This window comes from Pteropus vampyrus, unplaced genomic scaffold, assembly GCF_000151845.1.
Source record: "Pteropus vampyrus isolate Shadow unplaced genomic scaffold, Pvam_2.0 Scaffold107, whole genome shotgun sequence".
Lineage (NCBI taxonomy): Eukaryota > Metazoa > Chordata > Mammalia > Chiroptera > Pteropodidae > Pteropus > Pteropus vampyrus.
This window is the reverse complement of record NW_011888888.1, coordinates 5869073-5891047: the sequence shown is the minus strand read 5'-3', so window position 1 is coordinate 5891047 and position 21975 is coordinate 5869073. Positions and strand designations below refer to the sequence as shown.

Genomic DNA, 21975 nt, shown 5'->3' with positions numbered 1-21975 from the left:
ACACAGACAACAGTTTAGTGGTTACCAGAGGGAAAGCAGGGAGGAGAGAAGGTAAATAAAGGTAAAGAGGGTCATATATCGTGATAGAAGGAGATTTGACTTTAGGCAGTGAACACACAATGTAATATACAGATAATGTATTATAGAATTGTACACTTGAAACCTATACAATTTTATTAACCAATTTTGCATATATAAATTTAATTAAAAATAACAGCAACTAGTAATTTAATTTCTTTTCTACTCTGCTACATGGAATCTTTGAAGAAATGACTTTAAATGAATCAAATAGACTCGTAGCATACTAACTGATCTAAGAAACTAAAATTATAATAATTTACTTTAAATCATATATAAGTACCAGATAAAGGTAATAGATAACTTCTATGGATATTCCTGATTTTTCTTTTCAATACATAAAGTAACAGTTTAACATATATGGGTCACGTATTGTGTGCCAGGCACTGTGCTAAACACTGTATATCAGTTTTCTTATTTATTATCTTTCATTATATGAATTATATTATAATTCAATTATATTAATATTATAATATGAATGTAGGTTTATTATGTCTTTAGTCAGTATTCTAGTAACATTGATCTCCAGATAGACTTCTGCCCATCTTTACTTTGTCTTTTTATCTTAATAAAGAATATACTCATACATTCCAACCTCACACAGATATGACATAAAAACTTATGTCATATCTTCAGCTACTTTTAGCTATCTTTGGTAACATTTGCTCACATTCACATTCTTGAGTCCCTTCCTATGCATGCTCACACAACCACACACACATTCCTAAGTTCTTTTACTCACATAGTACTACAGTGTTGCTGGTTGTCTCATCCCCTGTACCACGGTTGACTTAGGTACGTCAATAGCAGTAGTGTTTATGGTTACCAGGTCAAATTGCTACAAAGATATATTATTACAAAACTTGAGTTATAAATGAGTTGAGCTAAATGGGAACATTAGTTGGCAGGAATCATTAACATAACTCATTTATAATGAAGATTATCCTTAATGTTTATCTGATCGACTTCATATTTGTAACTAAATGTTGATAAAAATGACAATAAGAATGAGGTTTAAAAAAAATTTTAGCTGAAATACAGTTGCCAGAAATCCATCTGGCTGTGGATCACTGTGCAGATCCAAGGGTATAGACAAAAAAAAAGAGAATTAATAAATTGGACAGGAAGTTAATCTCTATTTGAATTTTGAATGTGTCGTATATTTCAGATGTTGGCTATAAAATCCCAATTTTCATTTCCAATATTTAAATCTTATCACTGGCAACATCTTACTTCCATGCGGGAGCTTTGAACTTAAGCTTCAAATTTTTAACATTAATCATTTGTCAGAGACCAACTTTTACAGCAAAGTGGCATGCGAGGGACTATCACTCATAGTATACATTTTCAAGATGGAATGGTCTATTTTACCCAAATTTAATTTTTGACTCTCAGTAGATGCTGGGAAACTAAAGTGATTTATCTCTCAACTTGCTAGGGGATGTTTTAAATTTCAGTAAGCAGCAATTTTATATTAGCATGGACTATTTGGGTAAATTTGTTTGAAGGAGATAATAAATAACTAAACTACTTGGTTAAAATCAGAAATGAAACCATTTGTTCTTGTCATCTGGTGGTGCTTAAATTATGACAAATAGCTCTCTAAAGGTTTAACCAATCTATGAATCTAGTTTGAGGCTGTTCCTGGCTTTATCCTATCATGCAGCACATAATGCACTGAAATCCACTGAAAACCTCTATGTTTGAGTGCAAAAGACCTTCCAAGATAATGTTGTTTAATAATTTGCATAGAAAACATTTAGCCAGAAGGATGATAGAGAAACTAGATAATTCAATTCTATAATGTATGCCTATGCTAATTAGTTTGTATGCCATAGTTTTAAAGTACTATAAGTTACTGGTATAACTATATACTTTCTGGAGGAGGGACTGAGGGAATTTTGAGTAGTAGGGTAGGTAGATAATTAAGAAACACACACACACATTTGCAAACACATATTTGAACTAATCAGAAAAAGAATTTAACAACTATGTGAAATTCTTAATTTTCACCTATTTTGAAAGCTGGGTGGTTTTGATTTATGTGGTCATGCCGTCCAAGGACAATGAGAGAAATTCTTCAGTTATAACAGAGCAGAGCAACTGGCTCAGCTGCCCCAAGTTCTTGCCACACATGTGTGGGGAAATGAGAACTTGCTCCTCCTGGTCGGGTTGTAGATAATCTTCATGGAAAGTCGCCAAAATCATTGTAGAATGAGTGGGGTCTGCCTCCCCCTGTTAGTCATAAGACCCCAAAATCGTCACAGGGAAAGGGGAGAAGGAATTCAGCTCCTACCTTCGCATTTCTAATTCTACCACCTCTGGGCATTTAACTTTCTTTATACAATTCCTCTCTTAATTTTCTTTTAGCACAGATTTCATTTTAACTAAAATGTATCCCTATAGAAACATTGGAACATAGAAGTTGGACTGATTGAATGTGAATTGTTCTTTATTCTTGAGCACTGTCTTTTATCCCAATCCTGTTAATATTGGTTCTGGATATATTTTGGTGATTCAGTGATTAGAGTCATTTGGTTTTAGATTGATTTAGTTTAACAAAGCTGCACACATCTTAATGTATATTTTTATATAGTACAGCTAATATATATTTTTATGTAATAGAAGAAATATCTATAAATTAATGTAATAGGAAAGAGAATAGGGTACAACTTCACCAAAATGGTTTTTCTCAAGTTTACATTTAAAATTATTTCTGAGCCAAATAATTCTGAAACTATTTTAATAAAAACCACAGGAAAGCAAACCACTGCAATTTTCCATAAGAAAGTGTGATGTACTGAGACTGGAAAACATTTGTATATGGTTATATAAATTCAGAGCCCTATGAATGTTTGCCATTTATTTTAGTGTCATACTGCCATGTAGATGGACTGGGTTGATGGATTAAATGATAGTTACAGTTTACCCAAATCCTGATGCTTTACACAGATTGATCCTTACTAAATATTGATCAGTTAAGCTTTTCTCTTAGGTAAAATAAGAGAATAATAAAATTTGCATACTATCAATGCAAATGATGAGGTTTGAGAAAGTGTATTTATAAAAAATGGGATTAAAAAAATGTTTTTAAGCCAAAAGCAATATCACATTTATTGGAGGAGAAATTTTGTTTTAGGGCAGTGGATGTAATCAGTTGTACATTCCACTAAGGTCTGCATTTTCTATTAAAATATGACAGTCTGTCTAAGCACATGTATTAGATGAAGTGCTTCATCGTTTTGTTGTTTTTCTATATAAAGTCACACTTCAGTTTTCCTTTGCATTTATATTTTGACCACATAAGAAATGGACATTGTATATAAATAAAAAGAGCATTTTAAAAGTAGAACTATAGATATCCAATGCATCCACCGATTGTGAAGACGGCATATACTACAGTCAAATGAAGTCTCCAATTCCACAGAAATACAATGATATAGGAAAGAGTTTTAAATTCCAGTAAAAGTAGTTTAGCTTAGATTGTAAAGATCACTGAAAGATAATCCTTGACACTAAAACTTTTGAAAGGAAAAACTTTTAGTATACATACATTTCTCACTAGAAAGCAAGATCTTTTTTCTGACTCACTATATAATTTGTTCTGATTTAAGTTGAGCCATTGAGTTCTTTCAATATTTTCATCATTTAACTTATTTTGTGTCTCTCTTGGCATAGCAATATGTATATGTAGGTAGATAATGAATGTTTAAAATGATGATGCTGAACTGCTTGAAATTTAATGCAGTTTCACCGTGGTTTTAATATGTTTCAATTCTTTAAATATAAGCAAGCAAGTGGAAGACAGACTTATTCAGTGTTTTAAGTTTTGATGGAATCCACATTCTAAATTGAAAATTGTCACCTGAGTATAAATTACAGAGTTGCATGATGGATCAATAAACCAGTAATTAGATTTGAGTCTCAGGTGGACTCAGAAGATTCTCTTGCTTTGTACATGTGATGAGTTCTGATTTTGTATTTTAACTTTGTTGCAAAAAGGATGCTATAAGAAATATTTCAAGAATTAAAACATATATGCATGTTAAAATTCTCTAGCTACCTAATTTTTTTAAATATCAATAAATGGTAATTGAAAAAGTTTTATTAACTCTATATCAAGTAAATTCAAACTCCTGGTTTTATTCAGTGTTATGAATCATATGTTCTTACGCTTACCTCTATAGTTTTGGTTTGGTTGTTTAGTCTTCAGAGAGACCTATATTTTTTAGATCTTCAGTCTCACATCAGAAAAAAGGAAGCAGATTCTGTGGCAAACAGATCTGAGAAACAAAATAAGATCTATTTTCCTCTTGGAGATTTATGATGTACATCATACACCAAGGCTCTGCCAAGTCCTGCTGAAATTTTAACTTTATGATTTATTCTAAAGTCATGACCATAGAACACTTTTGCCTATGTTTATTATATCTTGAAGAACTACTAATTTTTTTTTGGAGGGGGGAGAGGTGGACATACTTTAAGAAGCATTAATCTAGTATATTTTCCCCCAGTAATTTTCTTTATTTTTTGTGTGTCTTATGTTTCCTTCAAATAAAATTTTAGAGTATCCATATTGTAAATAATTAAGAGGCGCAGAAATATTTGTGTTTTTTTTTTTTTTTTTACATCGTGCTCATGTTATCGCTGAGAATGTACAGAAGCTGAACTATGTTTTCAATTACTTCAGGAGAAGAAAGGAAAAGGAAATTAGTATTAAGTAGATTATTTTTACATTACACAGATCTAGCCTCAAACAAAGACAAGGAATTTTAAATTCCTTGACAATCATTTTATTCATTCTTTCCATTCTATTTTCCTTCTATAGCACAATTTATAATTGTCCATAATGTATATGTACGATATATTTCAGCAACATTTATGGCTAGCAGAAATTTTTATATACATTTATTTTTGAAGAGCCAACAATCATTCACCACTTTGATAGAACATGAGAATATTAGTGTGTTAAATAATCTGATATTTTTGCTATCTACATTCACAGTTACTCTTGATTCCTTATCTGAATCTCATGAAAAAATTTCTGGCAATATTGTGCATATATACCTTTCTTTAAGAGTAGTTTCAACACCTGATATATATATTTTTAAAGTCATGGTTTCAGCAAAGTATTAACAAGCCATTTATTTTAGATTTTTTTTGAATTATCTTTTTCATCATTTCATGGTTTAGAGGTGTGTGTGTGTGTGTGTGTGTGTGTGCGCGCGCGCGCGCGCACATGTGTGTTTGGGTATGTATATATGTATATATAACTTATTGCATTATGAATTTTTTATTTTTTCCTTGACAAATTGTCCTCAGACGTATACTGAGCTCTTTTTTCCTCAATGCAAGATGTGCTTTTCTAATATCACTGATATAGTGTTTTAATATATTCTTAGAAAATATTGGCTACCTTTATAGATCTTTGTGGAATATATTGTTAAAGGAACATTATGAAAGTTTTATTATTTAAAATATGAACAAAATATATTTAGTGTTTCATCCAGTATATTTTTCTGTTTTTACTCAAATTAATAAAGCATTCTTTTTTGTTTTTTAACAGAGTAATGAAGTTGTCTACTACAATGCAAAAGATGATCTTGATGTGAGTATTAAAATTTTTATATAAATTCTAAGGTAAACTTAATTATACGAGGATAATTAGTTTTACACAACAAATTGACCTAGCATGTTTAGTGTTTTCAGAAAATGTTTTATAGCATAAGAAGAATACTTGTTAGAAAACAAGATAATGATGACTTTTAGTGTTTATGTGATCTTTTAACAACTTATTATTGTCATCTTCCTAAGGAGAAATGCTGTGTTTCTCTGAATCTGAATTTACACTGTATCCTGTCCAGACCTCAGTTCATTGCACTGACTTAAATAATCTGCTTTCCATTAGTGTTGCTGAAGACAGACATTGGATCTCATCCATTTCTGTATCTTGGCTCTTGTCACCAGGGTCACTGTCTGCTTTGGCACAAACCACACACACTAGGGGGAACTACTTATTTCAACTACAATATGAATGACATCTGGAAGCTGTGCAACAACTAGCCCTACCAGTTCAATCTTTGAAGCACAGTAGGTGCTTACTATGCCCTTTTTGTCCCCTGTTTTATTGAAATCGACAATTAGTTGCTCATATTTACATTATATAATTCAATGAGTTTTTTCGATTTATATTAGTTTAAGTTGTACAGCATAGTGCTTAGAGATCTATATGACTCACAAAGTGATCACCTCACTAAATCTAATACTCTTCCTCTTTACATATTTATTACAACATTGTTAACTATTTTCCTTATAAATATCTCCATGTCTATTTTGTATCTATCCATTTTTACTTCTTAATCTCTTTGCCCTTTTTTTGCTATCCCCCCAACCCCTCTTCCATTACTATCCCTTTTTAAATTAATGCCTCTAATGTACACACTCAAATGGCTTTAGAAAATGGATCATTTTAGCATGAATAAATTACTTCTAATATCACTACATTTGAACGGATTAGGGAGACATTTTTATTAGTTATGGTGGAAATATTTCCAAAATTATAAATAACATTTATTTTATTTTATAAGTTGTTTTAAATTTTCATATATTTGTTTTTTATTAGGAAAAAAATATAGACATTTATTTATCCAAAATTATTTTTTTGAGGATCTCCTATATTTTAAGTATTCTTTTAAAAGCTTCAAATATATCAATGAACAAATCAAACAAATATGCTATAATTATTGTTTTTGAAAATTTTTTGTCTGAATCAAAAATATATATTCCTATACAGCTCTGTAGAATTTTCTTCCAGCTATATAACAGGAAAGTGAAATATATATATGTAAATATATATATACATTTGTATGTATATAGATTATATATGTATATATATATATATATGTATATGTGTGTGTGTGTGTGTGTGTGTGTGTGTGTGTGTGTGTGTGTGTATATATATATATACATATATATATATATAAAAAAAATCTATAAAAACAAAGCCAGCTTTCAGGAAAAAAAAACACAATAAATGTAGTTTGCTTGAAATGCCACACTTTCTCAAATTCTACCACCACCACCACTAGTACTGCTACTTCTGCATACCATGGTTTATTGAGCACTAATTTTGCCTGTGTATTGCTAACCATGCTACATAGTTACTTAATTTAATTACTACAATAACACTTTGATGGAATTAGATTTTACTTTATACACTTAATAAATAAAAAATTACATTTATCATAGATTTTTAATATAAATTGATTTCAATAAAATATGTTTTATTATTAAGTATTGAGTATCCTCCTTATAATGTTTCTTTTTCCTTTCAAAAGGACAGTGAAAACAAAATGAATATTTTATATTTTTTTCACTAATTATGACAGTGAATTCTTTGTCATATGAATATTTTATTCTGAAAAGCAATAATGTTGCTACTTAATAAATGGGAAAGTCACAGATATTCTTAGGCAACTTAAGTCATTTGTGACAGCTAATACTTTAGTGAGTGCAGTATTTTTTTAAATATATACAACTTCATTATATTTTAAGTTTCTGAGAAGACTCTTCACACTGACTGTTAGACCAATACATTCTGCATGATTTTGAGTTAGTTTTTTAAAAATAACATGTTAAATATAGATGCATAATGAATATTATGTATAGTTATGGATATTATGTATAGTGAACAAATTTTTATCAACCTTTCTGGTGGTACACCAGTTGCAACTTTTTCTAAACATTTGGTTTGTAGAACTATGACAATGATTTTATACTAAATAAAACGGACGGATTAACATGCTGTGGTCTAATCCTATAAACTAGTGTTGCCTAAAGATGAAGATACAATTTTGCATATATATATATTTTTTTTTTTTCTAAACTGATTAAAGAAGTTACATTTGTAATGTCAAGTAAAATAGCTTCATTTGCTTAAGTCAGGTTTGCTTATTAATTTGAAGTTTATTTTTTTATTTTGAATAGAAATACCAGTTTTGTTTGTTTAAGATTTTAACAATTATATACCCTTATTTTGACTTTTTAGTAAGTACTACTTCACTTTCAATCACTGTGATGCAAAGTTAGAATATATGTCAATTATAAGTGGAAAATTGCCCACAGGTTATATACTTGTAACACTTGAGTTATACTCAATATTATGGTTACATAATTTGTCTACACAGATATTTATCACATATTAAAATAAAACTCTGTAGTACAGAAAATAATATCTGAACCTGTTGAACATGCCCTGTTTTTTTGCCTTTTCATATCCAAAAGAGTCTGTAATATTACTGTGGGTTATAATTATGCCTATAAAAAGGATGCATTCTCCTTTTTAGGTCATGAGTTGAGCTCTAACAAATTAAATAAAAATCCTGTAAAGAACAAAATATCAACTTTTAAATTAAGACTTAAAAATGATGGTCATCAATTAGAGAAATTATTTCCATTTCTTTATATGTAAATAATAACAGTGACAGAATAATTGGCAAAGAGTATTGTGTAGTTCAAACAGCATTAGAACAGGAATCAGAGACTTTGATTCGTGCCCCTATCCAGCCCTAAAATTGTAGTCATCTGTAGGCCATTAAAACCTATTTAAATTCAAACTGTTTTGCTCTCATCTAAGACATGCTACAGTTGACTAGGTGATCCATAAATTTCATTCCAGGTCTGCATGTTATTGGAATCTTGCTAATATAGTCAAGTTTTCTGGAATTGGACTATTTCATGTAAAATTTTTGAGAATTTGTAAAGAATTGTAAGATAATTTACTTTGTACTTCGTTAAAACTTTTTATTGGAGAAATTCAAAGTGCTTTAGATATAGTAATACTATTGCTCTATATGCCTTTAGACATTGAATAAAAATGAACCATATTTTATGATTAACACATTGGTTTGGCTGTTACACAGAGACTTAAAGTAAAAATGGCATAAACAAAAGTTCATTCTTCTTTCATGTATCATTCTATGTACAAAGTCTAATATGGCAACTCTCGATTAGCCAGTCCCCAGGGTCTTTTTCTCATATTTTCTGTTCCTCTCAATATAGCTTTTCCATGTTGTGGTCCAAGATGGATGCTCCAATATCCACAGTGATTTTTGCATTCTAGATAACAGGAAGGCAGCAAATGGCAATGGAGGGCATGCTTTTGCCTTTAAGGGCATGTTCTGGAAATTGCACACATCACTTTTACTTGCACCCATGGTTCACAACTTAGTGACTTTTCTTGCCTAATTGCAGTAGGATATAAAATATATTTTTCTCTCCCTCTCTACCCTAGAAAGATATGTACCCAAATAAAAATATAGGGTTCTGTTGCTAAAGAGGGAGTAGGGAGAATACTAAATGGAAGATAGTTTCTGCAAATATCTTCAAATTGTTCTCCTTGACATATTAAAGTTAATGTCCAAACTCTAGCCACTCATCTGAGTGACTTCCATCATTTAAATATAGTTAAATTCTTCAACTTGGAACTGAGGAAAAAATGATCTCTTACTATAAAATGGTTATATAATTATGTGCTGTATTGAGTAGTTTTTAATCTTCCTTAATCCATGTGTTTTGATAATACTGATCAAATTTTTTCCTACAATAGAGATATTTACTATCTTACAATGAAGGAAAGTTAAGACACGTAAGTAAATGTAGCACTTTGATATTCTACTTTAGGATTTTCACTGGTTGCACTATTTTTGAAGATTGTTGCTTATCTGATGAAGTCAGACTACTAATGCTGAAATTTACTCACCCTCATCCAAAGTTTTGCAATGTAGGTGGATTATATACAAGTATACAGCTGTACATTTGTAATGCTTGATATTTTATATATCACATTCTTACCAATCATAGTCCATCTCATTGTTCTGATTTGAATTGGCTTACCATCACTGTTCTTTGTTGTAACTTTTCTATATACCGGTTTAGTTGTATATTTTTTCTCAAATTCCACAAAGCCATATTCATTATTAAAAATTGATGATTGGAGATTATTTAATGTGCCTTTATCATCTCATCTAATATCTAATGGATAAAACTAATTGTAATACTAAATATTGAAGCAACATTATCAATTAACAAATTTGCTCGTATATGTTCAAATAGTTATATAAATATCTGAGATCTCAATATAGTTTCTACTTTAAATATCATGCCTCTTGAAGGAGACTAAAAGATTGTAAATCCTTTTAGCCTATGGTTAAAAGTTTTTAACTGTTTTCCCAGTTTTGCAGGAGATGATCTGTTTATCTATGACTATTCCTAGTGGTCATTTTCTCTGTTTCCCAACTCCCTTACATCAACATTTCCTTCCCATCTCCATGACCATCATCCAATTTTAGACATTATTCTCAAACATTTATTTAAGGGCTATTGAAATGGTCTCTTATGCTTCTAAATTTTTTACCTAGATTTAATAGAATTATACATTTTTAGTATATAAATATTACTAAACATTATTTATAGTTTCTTTTCCATCTTAAGATTTTTGAATCAGTTAGTATTGCCTTTGTTTGGTATTTAAGACCCTGAAGAAACTTTTACTGTTTTTTTTTTTTTTCCCAAGCCGATATGACTTTAATAATGAAATGACTGTTTCTTTTTCTTGGAGGCAAAATCAATCTTTATAAATTATTTTCTTGGGTTCTTCCCTGAAGTATAAGTTCCTGGAGATCAGCTCTTGTGTTCTCATAGCAGCCAACATAGCTTTTATATCAACTAGCATATTATAATCACTCAATACGGGTTTCTTCCAATAAATCAATGAATCTTGGTTAAAATAGATGTTTCATGTTACACAAATACAAAATGGCCGAAGACCACCAGAGCCATAATTATATATCCTCCATTTCTGTTCTCCATTCTTAATCTCATTTTTAAAGTGGCCCCTTCACCATCACCCTCAGTTTCGGCCCATACGTGTGTGAGTCACTGTAATCTTGAGGATTGGAATTGAAATACACACCCTGGAGAGAACACTTGCCCTTAGTAAATGCCTACTGCTGACCAGGAACCTACCTATATCATTCTCTGCTCTCAAGTTGCAGATTTGACAGCAATAAGGAAAAAATGCTTGAAAAAGAATCTGTACCATCTGACTGTTTCCCAATCCTGAGACTAGATAATCCTAATCCTGAAGAAAGACTAGATATGTCTTTCTTCATTTAAACTGGTAAAATAGAAACTAGTCGATGGAGGAATCTATGAAAAATTCACTAACAGTACAATAGAAATACTATAGTATTAAAGACACAGAGGAAAATTTTCCTCTGAAATAGTGTTACTTCGGGAAAAAGAAATACAATATTTGATATATGCTTAGTGTCTCCAAAGAAAAATTTAATGATCTATGACAAATAGACTGAAATATAATCATCAAAACCAAAACCACTAAAACTAAATTTCCACTGGAAGAACTAACAAATTTGACAATGCAAATTAATCAATGATACACAGAGGAAATGGGAAATACTCTCATAAACTCAAAATGGTAAAACGAAACAAACAAACAAACAAAAACAAGGGAGTGTGGAGAAAAGGTAACATATATGGAGGACAAAATGCAGAGATGTAAAACATAAGTCTTGTGTTCCCAAAGATTAAATCAAAGCATATGAATTAGAGATAATCACAGGTTTAATAAAGAAAGCATTCAGGTATTCAGAGTAATCTGTAGGTAATTATAGATTTGAAAAGCCTACAGAATTTCTTTCAGGCAAAGATTTTTAAAAATCAAGAATGTTTATACCAAAAACTTGCTCAAGGATATCCAAGAGGACATTTCTACTGGGCAGCTAAATATTTAGTTTGGCCTGGAATAGTTTTATGCTTAGTTTATGAGTGGATTTTGAAAACAAGTGGCTGAAATTTCCCCAGAAAATGTTAAGCTACATATATAGCAAGGCCAGATTCAATTACATCTAAATTTTGGTGTGCTGATACAATGTTAAAAACAAAATGAGTTTGAATGCCTTTGGCTGTGATACATTCTCCATTTGCCACAATTCCACTACTCCCTACTGTCCTGCTCTCAGCCTGCTCCACATATCTACATAACATAAAATAATAATAATGCCTTAATACTGCACAGAAACTGCAAAACACCAATATTTAAGTTAGAAAGTGAGGGCACAGGTTGGAAGTGTAGAATATGAATAGCTGGAGATGAAGAGAGAGTAACTTTCATAATAGAAGTCATACAAAGGCCAGAAATTTAGTGCACTTTGGATTCAGAATTAAATTAGAAATTTCCTGATTACTATTATTATTCCATGTTTATTATGCTGGTCTATCACCAAGTTAAGATTTGGATATAAAGAATGACATATTTAAGTGTTATCTATTGATTTTGTTCATTACAGTGATGATACATGGCCTCACTTAAAGGTCAAACAAGTATTTAATCAATTATTCCTTTAGAGTGTAACCTTTCTATTAGCGACAACTAAATTAGTCAATTTGTGAGGAGCTATCAGTCTGTAAACTTTTCAAGGACTTTGATATAAGACAATTCCTCAGGGACATTTTATAATATCTATGCTACTCTTCTTAGATCAATGCTATTTATATTCACCTTTGGGGTATAAAAATAAATACTTAGTGACAACCAGATTTAGCTAAAGCAGTGGCTGAAATAAGGAGTGATTAATGTCCCTTAGGATTGTGTAATATAAAAAAAAATGTGACTGAAGTCATTTAAACATGTTTTCTCCTTGAAACTTAAAAAATGTAAGTACAACTGGGCTAAATTATTGGGTGAGCCACAGTTCTCATGGAAGGACATAGCCTTACCAGAAATATAAGATGATTTGCTCTGTGCCCATGGTGTTAATGTTACAATAGTTTCTCTTCTAATTACCCGATCATAATATCCTATAACTTTTCTGGTCAAATGCTAAGTATTTAAAAACCAATTTAAATACTACCTCCTCCTGAAGCTTTGCTTGTTTTCCCTTGGTAGCAAATGGTACCTTCCTCTGGATGTTCTAAACAATTTATTACACACTTCTGGCCTTAATAGTATAATACCTTACATTATGGTATTTGTATACAGGAATCACTTTTTCTATTAAATTTTTAGCAACTTGAGGCAAGGGTCTTCTTATTTACTTTCTCTCTTTAATTGTTTAAAGTAATATTTGAGGTGATGCTTGTTAAATTGGGTAGATGTTTGTGTTTCAATGCTCATATAACAGCATTTTGTGAAGATGTGTTAACCTTTTAAGGTCAGGATTTTTGGTTCTAAGTCTGGACAGATCTAATAAGCCAAGTTATTATGAATAGATAATAGTTATTGAATTTTATTTCCAATGAGTCTACTGCATTAAGATGGGTATAATGTTTCAATGTAAGATTTTAATTTGTTTTTACATTTTATTGGGGAAAAATTTTAAATATACAATAGAGTGTATTATGAGTCTCCATAATTGCTTCACCTATTATTTGCTTAAATATTTTAAGACATTAAAAATATGACATTTCATTTCTGAATATTTCTATATGCAACTTTTTTCCCCTAAATAATACTAAGGCATACATGTATGATTACTGTATACATTGTTATACAGAGGAAATAGTAGAGTGTCATAGTTAAGAGTTTTTCCTTTGGAGTACCACTGGATTTGAATCTTCATTCTGTAATTTTTAAGCTTGGTGATGTTGGCAAAGTCACATAATCGCTCAGTATTTCACATATTTGGTCTGTAAAATAAAGGTAATAGTAGTACCTACCTCATACAGTTACTGTGATAATTAAATTAGTTAACATATATATAAAGCATTTAGAACATTTCCTGGCTCATAGTAGGTAATCCAGAAATGTTAATGATTGTGTATACGTATATATATTTTAAATAATAATATTATTACAATATAAATTTAAGATTGGTTTGAAGTCATTTTAGCTCCAAATGTGAGGCAGGATAGATGGCCTAGGGACACCTCCTCCCCTCCAAGATACAGCTCCAGAAATCTTCCTTTGTCCTCTGTTCAAGCCCTCTCCCTGTCTTAGCTCCAGCGGGTGTTCAGACCTCACTCCATTTTAGCTCTGGGAAGAGAAAATAAGCCAAAAACTAGTCCTTTTCTAGCTAAGATGGCATATTTGACTTAGACATGACCTTTGATTAATTATAATGTCATTATAATGTTATCTGCATTGCAAATACTATGGCTCCCTTCTTGCACCTGACAGTTCCAGAAACGCCAAATAAGGGTGAAAAACCAAGCTCTCTACTCACTAAGAAAAGACAATGAGGCTATGTCAGTACCAAGTCTCCAGGCCCTGCCACCAAGAAAAACAGAAGCCCGTACTACAGACATTCTGTGAGCAACTCTGCTCTGAGTCCGCCCGTACTTCCCTCTTAAGTGTGTACTTTCACTTTAATAAATCTTGTGCTTTCCTGCTTGCTCTTTGTCTTGTCCTTGAATTCTTTCTTGTGGCATATGACAAGAACCTGGTCACCAGAATTCTGGATCGGGGCCTTGTTTTGGACTTCTACCCCCGTCCAGCTCTCTGGTGTCAAATGGAGCACGTTTGTATGTGTATATGTGTTAATGATAATGAAAGGGTAATAGATTGAGCTATATTTCATTTTATTATAATTCTAACATTGTATAAAAAAATGTGAGCACAATGTTCACATTTGTCTTGATATTATTGTCGATTTTATGTATCCAGATTTGAAAGAAAAATTAAATGTCAAAATAAAGTTTTAAAAACTACTGATGCAACAATTATTTATGAAAATCATTTAAGTTTTCCTTAGTTTTGAAATTTATTTAGGTTCTTTGCTTATTTTCTAGAATCTTCTGTCCCAATAATTCCTTAAATTCTTTCAAGATTAGTGAAGCAGATTGCCCAGAAAGCTTGAGTTTTGCCAGCAAGCTGCACTATTTTCTTAATTCTGAAAGCAAGCAGGAAATACGCAGATTATTAAAAACCCTTATTAACCTAATTCCAAGATTTGTTTCTGACTAAAATCCAGATGAAATAAGTTTTACCCAAAATTCCCATGCCGATAAATTGAGTTGATTTATTTGCTACATTTTATTTTATTGATCATATTAAAAATTTGACCTGTCTGGGACTTTCGGCTAGTCTACTGAATTCCTTGCATATTTATGTTGCTATTTATTTTCTTAGCAGAGTCTTGTCCAAATTAAAATTAATTCCAACATAATATTTTAACTAAATGCCTTTTTAAAAGTCCAATCTTTCATAATTTTATTTTATATAAATAAATCTGATTCTATAAAGAATATGCATCAAATGGCAATGAAATCTTTTCTGATTATTAAAGAAAGAATCAAAGTCTAGATTTCTTTTCTAACTCTTTTTTTTTTTTTAACTATATTATAGTATGTAGCCTTTATTTCAGGCTCTGCTAATGACTGATGTTACATCCTCAAATAGGTAATAACTTAGAGATGGAATATTAATTCCTTCTGTATAATAACTGGCTTACTATGAGTTGCCATTTTTTTGTCTGTACATTTAAAATAAATGGTTTAAATGTGTTTACATTGAATTATAATAATAGTTAACATATTATATACTTTTACTAGGCAGTAAATGTTTTATATACAATGTATCATTTAAAGTTCACACTAAACGTTCATAGAACATACTATTATTTTATAATGATTTTCAGATAAGACGAGTAATGCTTAATGAGCTGAAGTGACTTCCTCAGTGTCACACACTTGGTATTTGATAGTGCAGAGAATTAAATGAAATGCAGACAGTGCAGTCCACAGCAGTGTGTTGCTATGCTGTGCTGTTGGCACCCACGGGAAATGGGAGAGGGCCCTGTGATGGAGCTGTTATAAATCAAGACTTTCAGGTTGAAATTTTTGGAGATGGTTTTGACTGAAAATTTTAATCAATTGTACCTATCCATTATCTGTCATGTTTAATTTTGATGTATTTGACTTGCATTTTATTCAACCAGCTTCATCACAGACTGATTTGCAGTAGGTAAAATAAAATCTCTATGATTAAAAAGATTGTTAGACTTTGCATCATAAATCTCCACTAATCTAATCTGCTTTTCCCAGTGATATTTACCATGGATACCTTAAAATTAATGCATGAACTCACGTGAAATATGACCACATGAAGAGACATTAGGAAAAAACTGTAAAACTAATAAAAAGGTGGATTAGATTAGATTCAGTTTCTTCTGGGAATTCTGCTTTCTATTTTGTGGGGCTTCTTTCAAAATTTTTGAGTCTATTTAGATTTGTTTTTCATGCTCTGTGCACTTGGGCACATGCTCCTTTTGCAAGGATAGTTTAAATATTGGTTCTTGGTTATTTTGGAGTAGTGGAATAAATAATTCCCTTTAGACTCCATGTCTAGTTTTCTTTCTTGAAATAGTGTATGATGTATTTGTTTAAAACTCAATGAATGTTCTTTAAGTTTGCAAAATTCAGGGGCATTATGTGGGCATTACAAACTTAGTCTATGTACAATTTAGGGTAAATAACAATAGTTAGTTCTTTTCAATGATGTCTTCAATCTTTTTTTGCTGTCACGTACATATCAATTTAAAAAAATGCACCTCCTGGTACAAGAATATTTACTTATAAAGTGTGTATTTGTACTACTGAACTGATATGTTAAACATCAAAAGAGACTTTTAAATCTTCGTTTAGTAAAATTTTACAAAGATTGATTAAAGTGGCATATGACATTAAAAATTACCATAAGAAAAAATGTAAAGGTTTTTCAGGATGTTAGTTATTAAATGCCTTTGTTAATTATGATGACTTCATATTACCATTGGAAATATCTCAATAGACCGTATAAACACAGGACAATATTATCAATAGTAAATATAAATAGTATTTATGATACTCCTCTTGATAAATTTAAATTTTTTGACTAGCTTTCCTAATTGAACTGATTAAAACACTGTTTTTAAAATGATGCTGAAGAAGAGCTAATTTTGGAAATAGAAGCAATATCTCTATCATTTTCTTGTTATTCAGTGCAACTTCCATTGCTAGAATTTCATCTTTAATCATTATTAATTTGCTGAAAAATTTTAAAGCTATTAGTCGATATGAAATAGATTAAACTAGAGAAGATAATATGTAAATTATGTGAAAACGACTGTACAGTGAAAAGGCAGCTCTCAACTTGTCATTGTGTGGGTTTTCCACTCTCCCCTGGGGTAGGTACCTAGAGTGTAACAGGTGACTGGAAACCAGCTCACACACAGTGGATGGGAAGGAAGAGGGGGAATGCTAATAATGTCGTAAATATTAGTAAACTTGTTTTCACTTGTTTCACTTGCTATAAAGAAGTATAAATTCTGTTTTCTTTCAACCCTCTAATGTATTCTTTTGGAGACTACTGACAAAGAGTGTGTTCATTTTTAAGGTCTTAGCAAAAGATGGTCTTATCACTTCAGGGCTGTAACTGAAGGAATAAAACCTGTGAAATTGAGAAGAAAAGCCTAACTAATGTTTTTATTTATGTTCACCTGCTAACTGTCTGTTTGACTGATTGATGTCTGTAGTTCTATGCTATGAATGTATTGCCCTAAATCAAAATATAAATTCTCAGGAGCAAGGGGTTTAGATATCAAAAGATCTTTTGATAAATGCTTCTTTATATGAGCATTTACCATTTAAATGATCTCGCAGTTACGTGGCATTAAAAAAAAAAAGGCTTTATAGACACTTTGCTTTAAGTTAAAGTTCATAGATTCAGAATTAGAATTTTTAGAGAGAGAAGGAAACTTACTGATTTTGTTTCCCTCTGTGTTTTTTTTTTTAATTTTAATTAGTTTTAAGTATACAGTACATTGGTTAGACATCTATATAGTTAATAAAATGATCCCCAAATTGCTCTCTCCCTCCCCTGACCCTCCACCTAGCCAAGGTATTAATGCTAATTGCTTTCTTTATGCCATGCTTCCCATCCCTGTGACCATCTGTCAGCTACTAATTTGTACTTCTTTAACCCTTCACCCCATTCTCCCAGCCCTCTAAACCTTCCTCCCCTCTGTCCGTCACCAAATTGTCCACTGTATTTGTGAGTCTGTTTTTTATTAGTTTTTTTTTTTATTCCTTAAATTCCCATATAAGTGAAATCATATAGTATTTATCTTTCTCTGTCTGATTTAAATACCCTCTAGGTTCATCACAGCAATATCTTTTTCCATTCCCTTCCTTTTCATATGTAGGGGTCTTGTTTTCTTATACTTTTAGCCACTCCATCCCTTGGTTGAAACACTTAATTCTTTTCCATTTAAGGTACTTATTGATAGGAATGTAGTTGTTACCATTCTTTATTCCTGTTTTTGATACATATTTTTTCTTCTTAAAGAAGTCCCTCCAACATTTCCTATAATTCTGGCTTGGTGGTGATAAATTCCTTTAGTTTATTTTTGTCTGAGAAGCTCTTTATCTGTCCTTCAACTCTAAATGATAGCTTTGCTGGATAAATTATTCTTGGTTGTATATCCTGGGTCTTTATTTTTTCTAATATTTTTTTATCAAGCCTTTCTGTCCTGCATAGTCTCTCTTGAGAAATCAGCTACCAGTTGTATGGATGTTCCCTTATATGTAATTATTTGTTTTTCTCTTGCTGCTTTTAAAATTTTTTCTTTGTATTTAATGTTTGGCATTTTAATGATGACGTGTCTTGGTGTGGGCCTCTTTGGATCCCTGATTTTTGGAATCCTCTGAGCTTCCTAGAGTTTTATGTCCATTTCCTTCACCATGTTAGGGAAGTTTTCCATCATTATTTCTTCAAACAACTGTTCAACATCTTGATTTTCTTCACTTATGCCAATCAGACGAATATTTGGAGCATTAAGAGTTTCCCACATCCTTCTTAATTCATCTTAATTCGTCTTGGCCTCTTTTTTCTTGCCATTCTGTTTGAGTATCCTGATTGGCTTTCCTGTCCTCTAGATAAGGCATGTGATCTTCTTCTTTATTCACTTTGTTTATTCCTTTCTTTATTCCATTTTATATACTTCTCATCTCAGATAATGTCTTCTCCATTTCAGACTGGTTCCCTTTTATAATCTCCATCTCCATTTTTATCTCTTTGTTGGAGTTCTCTACATTTCCCAAAAGTTCATTGAGCATCTTTATAACCAGTGTTTTGGACTCTGCATCTGTTAGATTACTTGACTCCATTATATCTGGATTTCTGTTCTCTTCTCTCATATGATTTCTGCTTCTTTTTCTTCCCATTTTGTGTCTGTTTCTATGTACTAAGCAAAGTTCCTATGTCTCCTGGTCTTATTAGGTGTCCAGTGGCACAGTCCCGAGAGGGGTTCAGCTACAGGCCAAACTTTGCCCAAGCCTCTACCCCTCTGGGGCCATCTGTTAAGATTCAGCAAGCAATCCACAGATGCTGTGCTTATAGTTGCCTTAAAAGGCCACATCGGAAACCGAGGCCAGCTGCCTCCACCAGTGTAAGTCTCAGCAAGGAGCACCTGACTCACTGAGGATATACCTGGATGTGGCTTGGGTAGAGCCAGGGTTGGGGGAGATGGGGTTTCAGGAACTCCTCTGGGCGGAACGACCTCTATTATTCAATTTGATTATGTCACAGCTATGGCAATGCTGTGTCATGCACTGGGAGCAGGGAGGGCTCAACAGGGAACAAAGGATACTGCCAGCACTTCTGTACCGAGTGAGTCTCACTTAGACCCTCACCCCAACAATATCTCCTGGTAAGTCCCTTGTGTCCCCTGAGCACCAGGGCACTGGTGCTCAGAGTGAGCAGGTCCGTCACTGCGAAAATCTGCTCGCAGACGCGGCCCCTTTAAGAGACTTCTGCCGCTGCTGCAGCTTCTGTCTCACTCAGTCGCTCGAGACCGGCAGCCTCGCATCCTCGCCCCGTCTTCCCTTCTGCCGTTGCAGGGTGCTTTCTTGGATTTCTCCCTATTTGTATGGCTTGTTCATCTAGATCCCAGGTGATTTTTCTTTGCAGCTGCTCCTTATTTCCGTCACAACTTTGATTTGGTTGCCAGAGGGATGAACATAGCCTCTATCATCTATGCCATTTTTTTTTCTTCTTCTCCCTTCATTTTTTTCTTTAATTAAAGGAGAAACTGAGAGCCAGAATATGAAATGAGTCCTCCCCTCCAAAGTCACACAGCTAATTCTCTTCTATTACCCTCTGTTTCTTAAAAAAATATAGAGACAGAAAGGATTCATGGAGTGAGAATGAGATTTAGAACCTAGACTCCAGACTGAGGCACTATCTGTTCATTTACCAAATTGCTTCCAGTCTTTTTCCTGGGGAAAAAAAAAAAAAAAAACACAAGTTTGGGGACCAAGAAACATGGATTCCACTTCATTTATTTACTCAACAAAAATTATAAATATGGCAAGCGAATACAGCTCTAGGTGATATACTAGGTGCAAGATACAACTGAACAAGATCAGTGAGGTATCTAGCCCACGTGGAGCTCATATTTTACTGTAGTGACACTGTGAACATGGGGCAAATAATTATAGAACTAGAGTTAGGTTAGTGTTTGCAAGGTAATAGTGTGATATTTTCAAGATTCTATGAGGGATAAATTATATGAAGCAGTGTCCAAGGGAGTATTTTTTATCTGAGACCCAAACTGGTGCTATAAAAAGAGACCAGGGAAAAGCATACCAGGCAAAGGGACCAGCAAGCACAAGGAATTCAAACCAGGAAGAGCATGACATGTGTAAGGAGCAGAAAATAGGCCATTGTAGCAGGAACATAAAGAACAAGGAGAAGCAGAAGGGGAGATATGGATGAGTAGTCAGGAAATAAATCAGATAGTCTTATAAAACATAGGGAAGTTTGCATTTTCTGGTAAATAGGGTGGGATCTTGGAGCTTTGGAGCCCAAGCCCTTTGACTATACCTTAGCTGTCGAGAATGGCATTAGCCAGACTTTGCCTTGGATATCAGAGAAAAATAATTGACCTTTCTACCTTGCATAGTTTCTTTTTCTTTTTTTTTTTTTAACCTTTTTTGCCCTGACAGTATTTTGGAAAGTGTATTTGTCTATCATAATATTTATAATATAAAAATCTGCTTTTAATTTTTTTAGAAATAGAATGGCCTCTTTTAAATGTTTTCCTTTTTTAATATATGTGTAATACTATATGATTTCCAAGGGGGTGTGTTATGTTGAACTTTTAGACTATCTGAAATTAATAGTGCTTTTCCTATTCAAGATACCATTTTGTAATCCTTTAGTTGAGAGAAATACTCTATTAACCTCTTCCCAAAATTTAGGTTACATATTTATATAAAAATAGATATGTATACATTTTTAGAGCATTACTTCCCTTTCCAATGCTGGTGATTTGAAAATTTCACACTACACGTGGAACTTAAATCAGTCTCCAACTCTTCTTGTCTTCATACTTACCTGCATTGTGATTCTAACGGCTCTCATTCTTACTGTATGTTAGATCCTGTGATAGGTGATTCATCCATCATACAGACTAAAAATTCATCAGTTTTATTTTGAGAATGTTCTCAGATTTTGTATTCTAGCCTTTTCGAATGTTATTATAGTCATTACCAGCAACTTCAATATACCAATACATTTTATTTGATGTCTGTTTTTGCTTTTAAAATTTAATAGTTACTGCAGTGACCAACATCACTTTTTGACTTAATTTAATTGTTTTATGTGTTTCATATTCATACTTGTCTCTGACTGTCATATTTAGAAAATATATATATTTTGCTTTAATATTCTGTTATTTTTTAACTTGATATCTTTCTTTATTCTATTGCAGTTTCAGCTCTTTACCGTTCTCTTTTACACTCAAATTGGCTTATTTCATACTGTTTCTTCCTTCTCTTTTATACATCATAATTAGTAGAAGAATACATGGAGACTTAAAAGTGAATCTAATCTTTAAG

General features: G+C 32.1%; 1 protein-coding gene across 1 annotated transcript in view; it reads left to right on the top strand.

Annotated features, from left to right (window-relative positions):
* LOC105295536 (voltage-dependent calcium channel subunit alpha-2/delta-1) overlaps positions 1 to 21975 on the top strand; it is a 205835-nt gene that overhangs the window by 1208 nt on the left and 182652 nt on the right. Inside the window, exon 2 of the mRNA XM_023533631.1 lies at positions 5645 to 5686. Coding sequence (XP_023389399.1) covers positions 5645 to 5686 — 42 coding nt within the window. The remainder of the gene's footprint in view (positions 1 to 5644; positions 5687 to 21975) is intronic.